This window comes from Geotrypetes seraphini, chromosome 8 (genome assembly GCF_902459505.1).
Source record: "Geotrypetes seraphini chromosome 8, aGeoSer1.1, whole genome shotgun sequence".
In the NCBI taxonomy this organism is placed as follows: domain Eukaryota; kingdom Metazoa; phylum Chordata; class Amphibia; order Gymnophiona; family Dermophiidae; genus Geotrypetes; species Geotrypetes seraphini.
In genome coordinates, this window is record NC_047091.1 from 122,532,800 (window position 1) to 122,546,787 (window position 13,988).

Consider the following 13,988-nt stretch of genomic DNA (forward strand, 5'->3'; position numbering starts at 1 on the left):
TTTGAATATGAACTGGGCTTGATGGACCTTCGATCTGTTCCAGTATGTCAATTCTTATGTTCTTACCTCCAGTCAGTAGGGTTTTCAAGATATCTCTACAAGGGATATGCATGAAAGGTTTACATGTGATGGAGGCAGTACATACAGTACAGATCTCTCTCATGCATCATTACTGATGATATCCTGAAAGCCTGAGGCTGGGAGTCCCCCAGGAGATTTGGGGTCTCATCTCCTGGTAGTGCTTGGGACACAGAACTCACCTGGCGCTTATTGTGGAAGGAATACATGTGGTAGAGCACAGGTATACGTTTCTGCTCCAAATCCTTGCATAGAATGTTCTTCTGCACCTGAATTTCTTGCACCATCAGATCCACTAAGTGCGCTCCTAGCTGTACCAGCAGGATATGGGGCCAAGGTGAGTCGCTGCTGACTAATGAGGAGCTGCCTAAAAAAATTTCCATCTCCAGTTTCTCCCAGTGTTCTCGGGGCAGGCAATTATTCAGCTAGAAATCACAAAAGGATGAGGACAACAGAGGGAATCCAATTGGTTATTCAGACACATCACATCTGTATAAGGTTCTCCCAATGGAAATTCCACCAGTCACAGAGATGCCAGTATTAAACCTCCCAACACCACACATTCATTCTACAGCCTTTTATTAGCCTGAACATTAAAGAAGCTAAGGATCAAAGGATAGCCACAGAGATTTCCTTACTCTTTCACCTTTCCATATTCTGCAAGGTCTGAATATTAACAGCTGATGCCCAAGAACACAGCCCAATGCCACCCTTCACCTCTGAATCCTTAGCCAACAGCTGGAGATAAGCATCATAAATGGTGTGAATCTTGTCCACTGCCTTGGACTGTATCCTCCTGTGGATAGAAAGCCTGTTGTAGATCTTGGTTCCCAAATCTCGTGCTATGATCAGAAATGACTCTCCATTTGGGGGCAAACTACAGAGGCACTGCAAGAGAAAACATTTAGAGAGAGAAAAATAAAGCTAAAGTGCTAATAAAAGGTTACAAAGAACAATTCAGCAGAGAAGATGGACAGACAAGAAAAAGTCAAAGAGCCATCACCTGCAGCATAAGGTCCACATATTCCTTCTCATCCAGTACACTGAGGAAAGGATACAAGTTCACACGCCAGGAACGTAGTGGTAAAGCCAACATACGAACTTTGGATTCCTGCAGGGCCTGGAGGAGGGACTCCCGCCAATGGGAACGCAGCGCATCCAACAGCTTTCGCTGGTGATGAAGCAAAACAATGAAACAATCCAGTCACATTGCACAAACGAAAACGTACCAAACCCAACCAGGTACTAGGTTACATTTTTCCCTCATACTGTGTCTGAACCTCACCATGAGACAAAATTCCCTTTATCCCACCCTGTGAAGGGAGAAGCAGGGATTCTCACCCAAACTACTCTTCTTCCACCTACCATCTTAAGTAGAACCCTACCTTCCCTTCTATTTCACAGCAACTTTGATCCCAAACCCTGCAAAAGTTCATGCAGGACACTCACCGCTTTCACCTGTTTCTTTGTCAGGGGTTTGATAGCTTCTATAGATTTAATGACGATGCTGTCTGATTTCTCTGACTCTAGCTGCCTCTGGAACCTCTCTTGCAGGTCTTGCAGTGAGAAATCCAGCTTTGGGTACAATACTGGCTGATCCTGGAAAAGAACAGCACAATGAATGAGACATAAACCACGTACAGTAGCAGACAGCCTTCCCTACTCTGCTGACCACAGAATTACTACTTAGTATCTCACTATTGACCTGGAGACAGAAAGCAACAGCACTGTCCATAATGAAGTCTGGCAGCCACACCAGCTCCAGTGGCTACTGCTGCCACGGAGTTTCTATCATTATGATGGTATGCCGCTCAGCTGCCCTAGCCACACACCTGTTTATCAACAGTTTTAGCCCATTAATGGGGAGATACATTCAGTAGTGTGTACTTGGGTTGTTAGCACAGCTTTTCAAAATGTGCTCACTAAATTAGGATGCATTAGCTTGATTAATGTGCATTAAACATTTGTATTAAAACAAAGTGTGTGAAAAGAGCCAAAAATAACCCCAGTATGAAAATTGCTCCCTCCAATCTGAACCAAAATATTCACCCTATTCATATCCCCAACCAAGTTACTTTTTGTCATATGAGGTCTGAAATTAAGTTCGCAATCTCATCCTAAATAAAGTGCTACACACCTCATTGTTGCATAGCTTCCCAAGGGCAGTAACATAACAACATAACTTTATTTTTGTATACTGCCACAAGAGAGAAAAACTGGACAATTCAGCCAAGTACAAATTATTAAAATGAGAATACAGCATATTTAAAAAGACAATAAAAATTTAAATTAATGCAATAGAATTATTATGTTAAGAATAAAAACATCGAATGAAGAAATAAATTTATCAAATAACACTGTCTTGATTTCTTTTCAGAAGGCGCCGTAAGATAACATGGCTCCGCTAATATAGTTACCCAAGAAGGACTGTTTACTTGCTTGAAATGCAAGCATCCTGTCTAAAAAAGACCTAACTTTACAGCCTAAAATCTTTGGGTATGCAAATAAGTTACAATTTCTGGTTACCCTCATGGGGTTATATAGCACGAAGTGAGATAACAAGTAGGTAGGGGCCAATCCCCAAACCAACTTGAAACAGAGACATGAAAATTTGAACATTACTCATGCTTCCACTGGCAACCAGTGTAAATAGTCGATAATAGGGGCTGAAATGATCGTTTTTCTTCAGCCCAAATATCAGGCGAACAGCTGTATTCTCCACTATTCTCAATTTTCTCACAACTTTCTTTGGTGTGCCCAAGTAAATAATATTACAGTAGTCCAATATAGATAGTACCAATGCCTGCACCAACAATCTAAAAGATAAAGGGTCAAAATATTTTTTGATGGTCTTTAATTTCCATAGCGCAAAAAAGCACTTTTTCACCACCAAATTCGTATGTTCTACTAATGTTAGATGAGAGTCCAAAGTGACTCCTAATATTTTTATAGATTTTAAAATTGGATAATCATGCCCATTAAGGTGAAGTGATGTCCTAGTTATTTTGTCATTTGGACTAGCTAAAAAATTTTTTGACTTTTCTCTATTCAATTTCAATTTAAAATAGGTTGTCCATTGCTCTATTTCAGTCATGATGTGAGAAATTTGCTCTAAAATTTCTTTTGTTATGTTATTCAGAAGAATTAAAATGGAAATATCATCTGCATATATATAAAAATTTAAATTCAACTTTTGCAATAAAAAGCGTGGGTGACAACGGGGAGCCCTGAGGTACCCCAGATGGACTGCTCCAAGAATGAGAGTATTTTCCATCACACACCACTCGATAAGATCTCTTTGTCAAGAAACCCTGAAACCAGTTCCAGGTTTTTCCCCGAGAGCCCCATTGCATCCAAACAGTGTAGCATTATTTCATGGTCAACCAAATCAAAAGCACTGCTGAGATCCAGCTGCAAAATTAAAGCACTGGTGCCTGTGCTAAAAAAAAACCCCATAAAGTTGACTTAAGATTGAAGCTAAAACTGTCTTGGTACTAAAGCCTTTTCTAAATCCTGACGTGTACATAGAGTGTTTTGGACCCCTGTACGTTTGCAAAAATTAAATAGTTCTAAGTCCAATAGATGCTGGCATTGTAATCTGGAGCCTGGGACATTAGATCATTTACTTTATTATTGTCCCTATATTAAGATATTTTGGAATTCAATATGGCCTCAAATAAACGTATTATTGGAAAATCATGTGGCACTCTCTTATGACACAGTGCTATTTGGCATGATGATGAGGAAAAAAAGTCAAATATCATCAGAGAATAACAAGCTTTTATTAGTCATGACAGGGGTTGCCATTCAACATATAACCAACAATTGGAAGAATCACAGAAACCTTAGTTATACATTTTGGTGGAATACATTATGTCATATATTTAAAATGGAACGAGCAATAGCAATACAAAGAGGGACTTATACTAAATTTATAAAAATATGGGGGCCATTGACAAAATATTGTAGTGAATAGTCATCACTTCTCTTCTTCTTTTCTTTTTCTTCTTTTGGCACACCAAAGGGAGGAGGGTGTTGGGAACAATCTTACATAATATGTTACAATATGTTCTATAATATGTGTATATTCTGATTGAAAATATAGATGAAGGTTGGGAGGTAGGGGGGTTAAATGTATCATTAGATTTTTATGTAGTAGATATCAAAGTGCTATTGCATAATAACTTGTTGAATTATATTATTTTGTGCACTTGTCAAATTTGAAAATGAATAAAGAATTATTTTTTTTTAAAAAAAAGGATGTTAAATTTTTCCAGGTAGTTCACCAGTTCTAAATTAACCAGTCCCTCCAAGAGTTTGGTAAATAAAGAGATGCTTGCTATAGGTCTATAATTTGATTTTAAAGCAATTGATGCCTTTTGATCTTTTGGCATAGGTGTAATCAAAATATGTCCCATTTCTTCACTTCAAAGGTGACCATAGTAGTCCACCCTTCAAAGCAATTTTGGAACTCTTTTCTGAAATGCCCATCAGAGCTGTCGTGAGCTGTCATTGTATTATCCTTGATGCCCTGCATGTCATCAAAATGTCTTCCTTTCAATACCGTAATTACTTTATCTTCGGGTAAAGAAAAAGTCATTGGGGACCAGATCAGCTGAGTAGGGAGGGTGCTCCAATACAGTTATTTGTTTTCTGGCTAATAACTTCTTCACAGACAGTGCTGTGTGACCTGGTGCATTGTCATGATGCATGAGTTGTTGGCGAAAAGTTCAGGTCGTTTTCGTTTAACTTTTTCATGCAGCCTTTTATTTATTTATTTGTTCAATTTTCTATACCATTCTCCCAAGGGAGCTCAGAAAGGTTTACATGAATTTATTCAGGTACTCAAGCATTTTTCCCTGTCTGTCCCAGTGGGCTCACAATCTATCTAATGTACTTGGGACAATGGCGAGATTGAATGACTTACCCAGGTACCAGGGTGCTGAGGTTGTAGCTTTAACCACTATGCACACTCTTCCCCTTAGCACTTCCAAATAGTAAATTCAGTTAACTGTTTGTCAAGTTAGTACAAATTCATAATGAACAATCCCTCTAAAATCAAAAAAGGTTAACAACATCGTTTTGACTCTTGATTTGGATTAGCAGAAATTTTTGGTCATGGAGAATTGGCTTACTTCCATTGTGCACTTTTGACGCTTTGTTTCAGGGTCATATTGGTATACCCATGTTTCATCACCAGTGATAACATGGTCCAAAACATCATCTTGCCTCTGCAAAAGGTCTTGGCAAACCAACTCTCCTTTGCTTTTGTTCATCAGTGAGCTCCTTCAGGACCATTTTTGAACACACCTTTCTCATGCCAAGATTTTCAGTTAAGAATTTCCTGTTTCTCTATCGATGTTTACTTGGTCTACTATGCTTCTCACAGTCATTCAACGATTTAGATGCACAATTCGATGAATTTTTGCAATGTTTTAGTTAGTTCTGCTCGTTACTGGCCGCCCTGACCTTTCATCATCAGCGACACTTTCTCTCCCCTCAGAAAAATGTTTAATCCATTTGTACACAGCTTTTCTTCATGGCATTATCCCCATAATTTTGGGCTAACATGTCCCTATTTCACTTCCTCTCTTGCCAAGTTTAACAAGAAATTTAATGTTTGTTCATTACATAGATGGCAGATAAAGGCCAAATGACCCATCTAGTCTGCCCACCCGCAGTAACCATTATCTCTTTCTCTCTCCAAGAGATCCCACGTGCCTATCCCTATTCAGACACAGTCTCTGTCTCCACCACCTATTCCAGGAGACTGTTCCATGCATCTACCACCCTTTCTGTAAAAAAGTAATTCCTTAGAATACTCCGGAGTCTATCACCTCTTAACTTCATCCTATGCCCTCTAATTGCAGAGTTTTCTTTCAAATGAAAGAGACTTGACTTGTGTGCCTCTACATTACATAGGTATTTAAACCTCTCTATCTTATCTCCCTTCTCCCACCTTTCCTCCAAAGTATACACATTGAGATCTTTAAGTCTGTCCCTATACGCCTTATGATGAAGCCCACACACCATTTTAGTAGCCTTCCTCTGGACAGACTCCATCCTTTTTATCTTTTTGAAGGTGCAGCCTCCAGAATTGTACACAATATTCTAAATGAGGTCTCATCAAAGTCTTTTACAGGGGCATCAATACCTTTTTTTTCCTACTGGCCATACCTCTCCCTTTGCAACCTAGTATTCTTCTTGCTTTCGCCGTCATCTTTTCAACCTGTTTGGCCACCTTAAGATCATCTCATACAATCACACCCAAGCCCTGCTCTTCTGTCATGCACATAAGTTCTTCATCCCCTAAAATGTACCGTTTCCTTGGGAAATGCATGACCTTGCATTTCTTAGCATTAAATTTTAGTTGCCAAATTTCAGACCATTCTTCAAGCTTTGTCAGGTCTTTCTTCATGTTATTCACACCACTCTATTGCAGATTTTGGTATCATCCGCAAAGAGGCAAATCTTACCCGACAACCCTTCAGCAATATCGTTTATAAAAATGTTAAAAAGAACAGGCCAAAGAACAGAACCTTGAGGCACACCACTGGTAACATCCCTTTCCTCAGAGCGATCTCCACTGATCACTACCCGCTTGTCGCCTTCCACTCAACCAGTTCTTGACCCAGCCCATCACTTTGGGACCCATCCTGAGGGTACTCAGTTTATTTATTAGACATTTGTGTGGAACACCAATGGCTTTGCTAAAATCTAAATAGACCACATCTAGTGCACTCCCTTGATCCAATTTTCTGGTTACCTAGTCAAAGAAATTGATCAGATTTGTCTTACAAGACCTATCTCTAGTGAATCCATGTTGCCTCTGGTCCTGTAATCCACAGGATTCCAGAAACATGACCATTCTCCGTTTTAAAAGTATTTAAATTAATTTGCTTACCAAAGAAGTCAGACTTACTGGCCTGTAATTCCCTACTTCTTCCTTACTTCCACTTTTGTGGAGCTGAACCACATCTGCCCTTCTCCAGTCCTCCTGGTACCATTCCCGACTCTAGAGACTCATTAAAAATGCCAGTCAGCAGAGCCACCAGAACTTCCCTAAGTTCCTTCAGCACCCTCAGATGTACACCATCTGGCCCCATCGCTTTGTGTATTTTTATTTTAGCTATCTCCTCACGAACGCAACCCTCTGAAAATCGATCAGGGTCTACCACTCCTCTATCCATTATCCCAGTGGTCGGCAAACCATGGCGCTTTAGTCACTTGAGTGCGGCTCGTGGCTCATCTAGAACAGGGGTGCCCAACCTGTTTCCCTTTCCCGTAAAAAGGACGCTAAAGCGCCGGGCCAACCAATCTTCGCCACTTCTGACGTCAGAAAGGAAGTTCTGGGCCAGCCAATCGCTGCCTGGAACTTCCTCTCCGACCATCCTTCCCCCACCCGACGTCAATTCTAATGTCAGCTTGGCACTTCAGCATCCTCTTTACGGGGAAGGGAAGCAGGGAGAGCTCAGAACTCGGCGGTGGCCTGTTCCCCGATGGCTGCAGCGGCAGCTTATTCCCCTGCGGCGGTGGCGGCCTGTTCACCAATGGCAGTGGCTTACGGGAGGGCATGGAGGGAGAAAGAAAGAAAGAAAGGGGGAGGCAGGGAGACAGAAAGAAAGGGGGCATGGAGAGAGAAAGCTAGGAAGACAAACAGAAAGGGGGTACGGAGAGAAAGACAGACAAAGAAAGAAAGGGGACGTGGACAAAGAAAGAAAGGGGGCACGGAGAGAGAGAAAGACAGACAGAGAAAGAAAGAAGGGGGCAGGGTGAAAGAAAAAGTTGGGGGAGGGAATGAGGTTTGGAGGAGAGGAAGCATGCAGGAGGCTGAAAGAAGGGAAGAAATATTGGATGCACAGTCAGAAGAATAAAGTGCAACCAGAGACTGATGAAATTACTAGACAACAAAGGTAGGAAAAATGATTTTATTGTTTAGTGATCAAAATGTGTCCGTTTTGAGAATTTATATCTGCTGTCTATATTTTGCACTATGGCCCCCTTTTACTAAACCAAAATAGCGGTTTTTAGCACAAGGAGAGTATGAGCATTGAGAGCAACGCAGGGCATTCAGCGCAACTCCCTGTGCTAAAAACCACTATCACGGTTTAGTAAAAAGGGAGGGGGTATATTTGTCTATTTTTGTATAGTGGTTACTGAGGTGACATTGCATAAAGTCATCTGCTTTGAAAACCCGCGGAATATAAATGATAATTAACATTTTCTCTGCATACCCAGTGTGTTTTGTGTTTTATTAAAATTTTATTGTTGGTAGATCATTTTGACTTGGCCACGAAGGTAAGGGGGAGGGAGGGGAGCTGTTGAAAGACATCTAATAATCCTTGCAGGCTTGACTGTGCAGGAAATTATTTTTGTAAAATTATGATTTGTTATGTTTGGCATTATTTAGATTTTAATTTCTATGAATGAATAGAATGAAAATGATATAAAATTGCTTGTTTGTTTTTATGTGCGTGCGCTGAAGTGAAGAGTGGGCTGAGGACGCTGAAGGGAAATGGGGAAGACACCGATTTATAAATTGACAATTGTACAGAATATTGTTTCTTTTTATACTTTAATATAAGTAGTTCAGTATTTGAGGCTTGTGTGGATGGGATCAGATGGTTTGCGAGGACGGGGACCAAGCTCGCGGGGACGGGATGGAGACAAATTATTTTCCCATGTCATTATCTAGGCTCTGCCATGAATCGATTTCGACTATGTGCAGACGAGCAGGGTGTCAGTCGGGTTGATGAAGCCGTCGTAGCGCAAGCGGGCGCAGGGTATGGCTCTCAAAAGAAATCTTAATTGTTATACTGCTGATCTTTGGCTCTTTTGACTAATGAATTTGCCTACCACTGCCTTATCCAAATATCCTTTTTTCCTTAAGTGTTCCATTTCAAGAGCCAAGCTGTAAGACAAAAGGGACCCAGACCAAATATGGGAATGGGACCCCGAGTCAGAAGGCCAGAAGAGAGGGGCAGAAGAAGAGGATCTGCCACGAGAATCTGACAGGCGCCTGGGCCAGTCTGGAGCCACTAGGATCACACAGCCTGCATGCCAGGCAATGCAAAGAAGAATTCTGCCCACCAGAAGCCACAGAAGACATACATCAGGCCAACTGTCAGCCAAGCCTGCACCAGAGCATCCAGCCCCTCGGCATGCTAATCCCTGTGTCGACTGAAGAACCTCAGTGCTTTGGTGTTGATACTCATGGCCATGAGGTCCATGAATGGCCAACCCCACGTCTGAACAATCAACGTGAAGGCTTCTAGTCCAAGACACCACTCGCTGGGATCCAGCACATGATTACTAAGGAAGTCTGCCTGAACATTGTCCACTCCAGCTTTGTGAGAAGCTGAAATGTCCAGATGAGATTCTGCCCATTCCATAAGAAGAGTTGCCTCCTTCGCTACCAGATAACTCTTGGTTCCCCCACCCGACGACTGATGTGGCATTGTCTGAGAGAACCCAATCCGTCTTGCCCTCTAGCAATGACTGGAAAGGTACTAACGCCAACCAAATGGCTCTGGTCTCTAAAATATTGATTGACCATGACGCTTCCACCGGCAACCAGTTGCCCTGAGCCGAGCAACCGAGACACTGTCCACTGGGGCTGATCCAGACTCACTCCCTGAACCAGATTGGAAGACTTTAGCTACCAGTCCAAGCTGCGATGAACTAACCCTTGAAGAGGGACGAGACAGTCCAAATTGTAAATCTGCGGTGACCACCGCTGAAAAAGAGCACATGCAGAGGGCGCATGTGAGCCCGAGCCGACCTGCCTACTTCCAGGGAGGCCAACATCAACATCCAAGGGAACAATCCATTAGGAAGTGAATCTACGACTTCAATTTCAACATCCGGGCCTTGGGAAGGAATACTCTCCCCAAGCTGGTGTCGAAAAGAACTCTGAGATACTCCAAGCGCCGAGACTGAGTCAACTGGCTTCTGGATAGGTTGACCACCCAGCTCAGCGACTGCAGAAACTCCACAACTTGAGTTGTGACCCAGGAGTTCTCTTGAAGAGACTTTGCTTGAATCAACCTGTCATCCAGATAGGGATGAACCAGAATGCCCTCCTTGTGCAAAGCCGCCACCAGGGCCAAACCAAAACAAACACACAAAACTGATTGTGCTTTCCCAAAATCACAAAGCAAAGGAATTGCTGATGGGAGGCCCAAATCGGAACATGCAGGTAGGCCTCCATAAGGTTGAGAAAAGTCAGAAATTCCCCAGATTGAAAAGTGAGAATCACAGATTTCAGGGTCTCCATACAAAAAGATGAAACCCAAAGCTCCATGTTAACACCTTTTAGATCAAAAATGGGCCAAAAAGACCCCACTTTCTGGGGCATCACGAAGTAGGAGTACTTGTCGGTGTGAATCACCTGAGGCGGCACTGGAACAATCGCTTTGAGGTAAAGCAACCTTTGCAGCGTCTGATGAAAAGCCCGCTTCTTCCAAGTTGTCTGACAAGAAGAAAGGAAAAAAAATCTGGTAAGAGCCGGTAAAACTCGAGAGCATAGCCATCCCAAATCACCTCTAGGACCCACTGATCCATTGTGATCTCGGCCCAACTCCGGTAAAACTCCTGCAACTGGACTCCCACTGGAACTGAGGGAAGGACCCACAACAAGTCAATGGGCTGGATGGGCAGAGGAGGAGCCACCGGTGGAAGTCATGACCCCCCTGGCGGGCTCCCCAAAAGGGCTGCATGCACTGAAAGAAGCGTCCTCTTGAAAGGAAAGAAGCCAAGCCCTGGCCAGGGCGATACTGATAATGCCACCCCGAGACATCTGGCGAGGTTGGTCCTCCAGAATCTGAGGCACTTTATAATCACTCAAGGCCTGAACAAGCTTATCCAACTCCTCACTAAAGAGGAAGGAGCCCCAAAAAGGAAGTTTACTGAGCTTAGACTTAGAGGCTGAATCCGCCAACCAACCCCGAAGCCACAGGGTATGGCGAGTGGCTACTTCGAGGGCCAAGGACTTGGCAGATGCCCGCAACAGATAATACATGGCATCAGAGACATAAAAAGCACCAAGCTCAATCTTAGCCACCTCCTAATCTCCCAAGGACCAGTCAGCAGACTCCCGGTCAGGGACCCATCAGACCACCTGGACAGCCAAGGAAGCCACATCAAAACTCTGCTTAAGGAGAGACTCCATCTTACGGTCCTGAGGGTCTCTCAAGGCCAAACTGCCTTCAAATGGCACCATATACCTACGTGCAATAGCAGAGATCACAGCATCAAATCACAGGAGAACTAAAGGTATCCCTATCCCCATCAGGAATGGGATAGAGCCTAGCCATGGAGTTCGCCAAGCGAAAAGGTGTGTCTGGAGTCTTCCACTGTGCATTCACCACATCCCAAATATCCTAAAAAGAAAGGGAGGCCAACCAGATCTCCCGAAGCAGAGAGTCCACAACTCGAGGGGGTCCTTAGCCTCTTCTTCAAAACACAAAACTGAAGACATACGTACAGCATGGAGGGGTGCTTTTCCTCTGTGATGGGCAGACTCCTCAATGAAATATTTAGGGATACTTATCCCGCTTGACTTATCTCGCTTGTACTCTCTGAACGTGGAGCCATTGTTTCAGGCCCTTCAGAATAAACTGCAGCTCTGGAGGTTTATCGTTTTCACTTCTAGGCCGTGCACATTTATATAACATGCTTATCATCCCATGTTGGCTGTATGTCTTTCAAGTGCTTCTTCTTTACTTGACTTCCAGAGATGCGCGCCGTCTGAAGCACATGGTTCAGCGGTTTCTTTGGGTGGGTAAAAGGGTCCGAATGCCTTATAGGTTGGTGGCGGCCCCATGGTACAAGGGTGTCCTGGGTTTGCTGAATATTCGCTATTTGTCTGTTAGTTGCAGCATGCGTCATATTAATGACTTTTTTCGAGGTTCCTCTGCTTTTACCAATACCTCTTTAGAACTTTCCTGTTTCCGGACTCTGCACTTTAGTGCATACCTTCATTCTGTTCCCTCTACTTCTCCTGAGCCTCTCATTAGCAGGGTGCTGCATCGCTCTTTGCGAAAGGCTTGGCACTGGGTCTGTAAATTTCATTCTGTTCCTCCTACCACTCCTCCTTTTCTTCCTATTCGCTTTAATAGTAAATTTCCTTCCTGGGGTTGATGGAGTGAGTTTTGCTAGATGGGAAACAAAGGACATTCATTATTTGTTTCAATTAGTGGACGATGATGGGAGAATTAAGTCCTTCATTCAGTTGCGGGAAGAATTTGATCTTCCGCCCACTGATTATTTTGCATATATGCAAGTTCAACATTATCTTAATTCTTTACCCTCCGGTTCCTCACGGCTCCTTGTCCAGGAGTTGTTGTCTACGGCCTTTACTATTGGCTCCCAACTCCCTGTTCCTCTTAAATTTCATCATCGTCATTTGAAGGATGAATCCCCCTTGTTTGACCATTCTAGATTGAGAGATGCATGGGCGCATGACCTTGCTGTAGACCTCTCTGAAGAAGTGATATTGCAAGCTGTTCGCAGGTTGCCTACCTATCTTAAATTTACTACTTTTTGGGAACAACAATATAAGCTTGTCCTTTGATTGTACATTTCTCCTAAGAGGACTTACTTCTCTGATTTCCAAGAGTCAGCTGCCTGCCCGTGATGTCAGACCCCTGAGGCAGGCTTGGGACACATATTTTGGACTTACCCCGCTATTATCTCTTTTTGGGATGCAATTTTTCTCTTTGTGGAGCGCATTTGGCACATAACTGTCCGCCGCTCTCCCTTGGTTTTATTTGGAGCTGTCCTCCACTATTCCCCCAGGATTAGGGGGGCTGCTGCCTTTCTCAAGTTGACAGTTCTTCTTGCATTGAAATGTATCCTACTTAAATGGCTTGACCAGGATGCGCCGGACTACTCTCTATGGCGATGCCGGATGATTGCTCTTCTGATGTGGGAACGACAAGATGTGTTGGATTTTTCCCCTCTCCTCTTTTCCTCTCTCTTTTCAGTGCACCTGGGAATCCTTTTGGACTACCATGATGCTTGTAGCACGTAGCCGCCTGCTTAACTGTTAAGGCTCTTTATATCGCTGTATTCCATTTATGTATGCCTCTGTCCTTTTATATTGTACTACTGATTATATCCTAGGGATTGTAACTGGAAGGAGGACCGGGGTTGGGGTGGGCGGGGGGATAGGTAGTTGGATGTTGTGGGATATTTCATATACCTTGAGCTTGTTTTGCTGTCTTGTGTACCTATTTCTAGGTTTTCTACTAAGCTCAATAAAATATATTTGAATACAAAACTGAAGACACCTGAAGAGTAAAAATCCAGAAGACCTTCCTGGTGAAAAATGCGCACAACCAAAGCATCCCTGCCAACCGGTATCTCTGGAACTCAGCCATCCACATCATCTATCCCTCCTCAAGAGGATCTTGGGGGGGGGTCTACCCTAAGATCCAAGTCCTGATAAGGTGAAACAAGGTCAGCAGGAAAAAATCCTTGGTCCAAGGAAACCCGCAGCTGCTTGGACAAAGGTGGGAGAAACTGAACGAGGGCAGACGTGGAAGGTAAAGACCCCCCCAGTAGAACCGTGGTCCCCTGGCAAAGAAGAAGGACCCCAGCCGCCTGCATGTAAGCCTTGTACATGACGGACAAAATCAGAGGCAAAAATCCTCCAGGGGCAAAAAAGTACTCCCTGCAGGAGCAGAAGAAATACTTAGGACCTGTTCCTGTTTTTTCCAAAACAGGAGAAAGGTCACCCAAGGCCAAAGACAAAATGGCGGAGTTTCCGACCAAAAAAAAAAAAAAGCCTGCCCCAAAAGTATCTCCCTAGGCCTGATTTAACCCAGCCGCTAAATCAGACCTGCAGGCAGCAGCCGCTGAAGCGGTAAGAGAATCCCCTAGCACTATCAGCAGTAAGGGAAACCTTA

At 43.4% G+C, this 13,988-nt stretch overlaps 1 protein-coding gene across 1 annotated transcript in view; it reads right to left on the reverse strand.

Annotated features, from left to right (window-relative positions):
- The window catches only part of POLRMT (RNA polymerase mitochondrial), an 84,754-nt gene that overhangs the window by 37,599 nt on the left and 33,167 nt on the right, over window positions 1-13,988 (reverse strand). The window contains exons 7-10 of the mRNA XM_033955633.1: window positions 1,528-1,677; window positions 1,082-1,249; window positions 796-966; window positions 261-503 (exon numbers count right to left, since the gene is read on the reverse strand). Coding sequence (XP_033811524.1) covers window positions 261-503; window positions 796-966; window positions 1,082-1,249; window positions 1,528-1,677 — 732 coding nt within the window. The remainder of the gene's footprint in view (window positions 1-260; window positions 504-795; window positions 967-1,081; window positions 1,250-1,527; window positions 1,678-13,988) is intronic.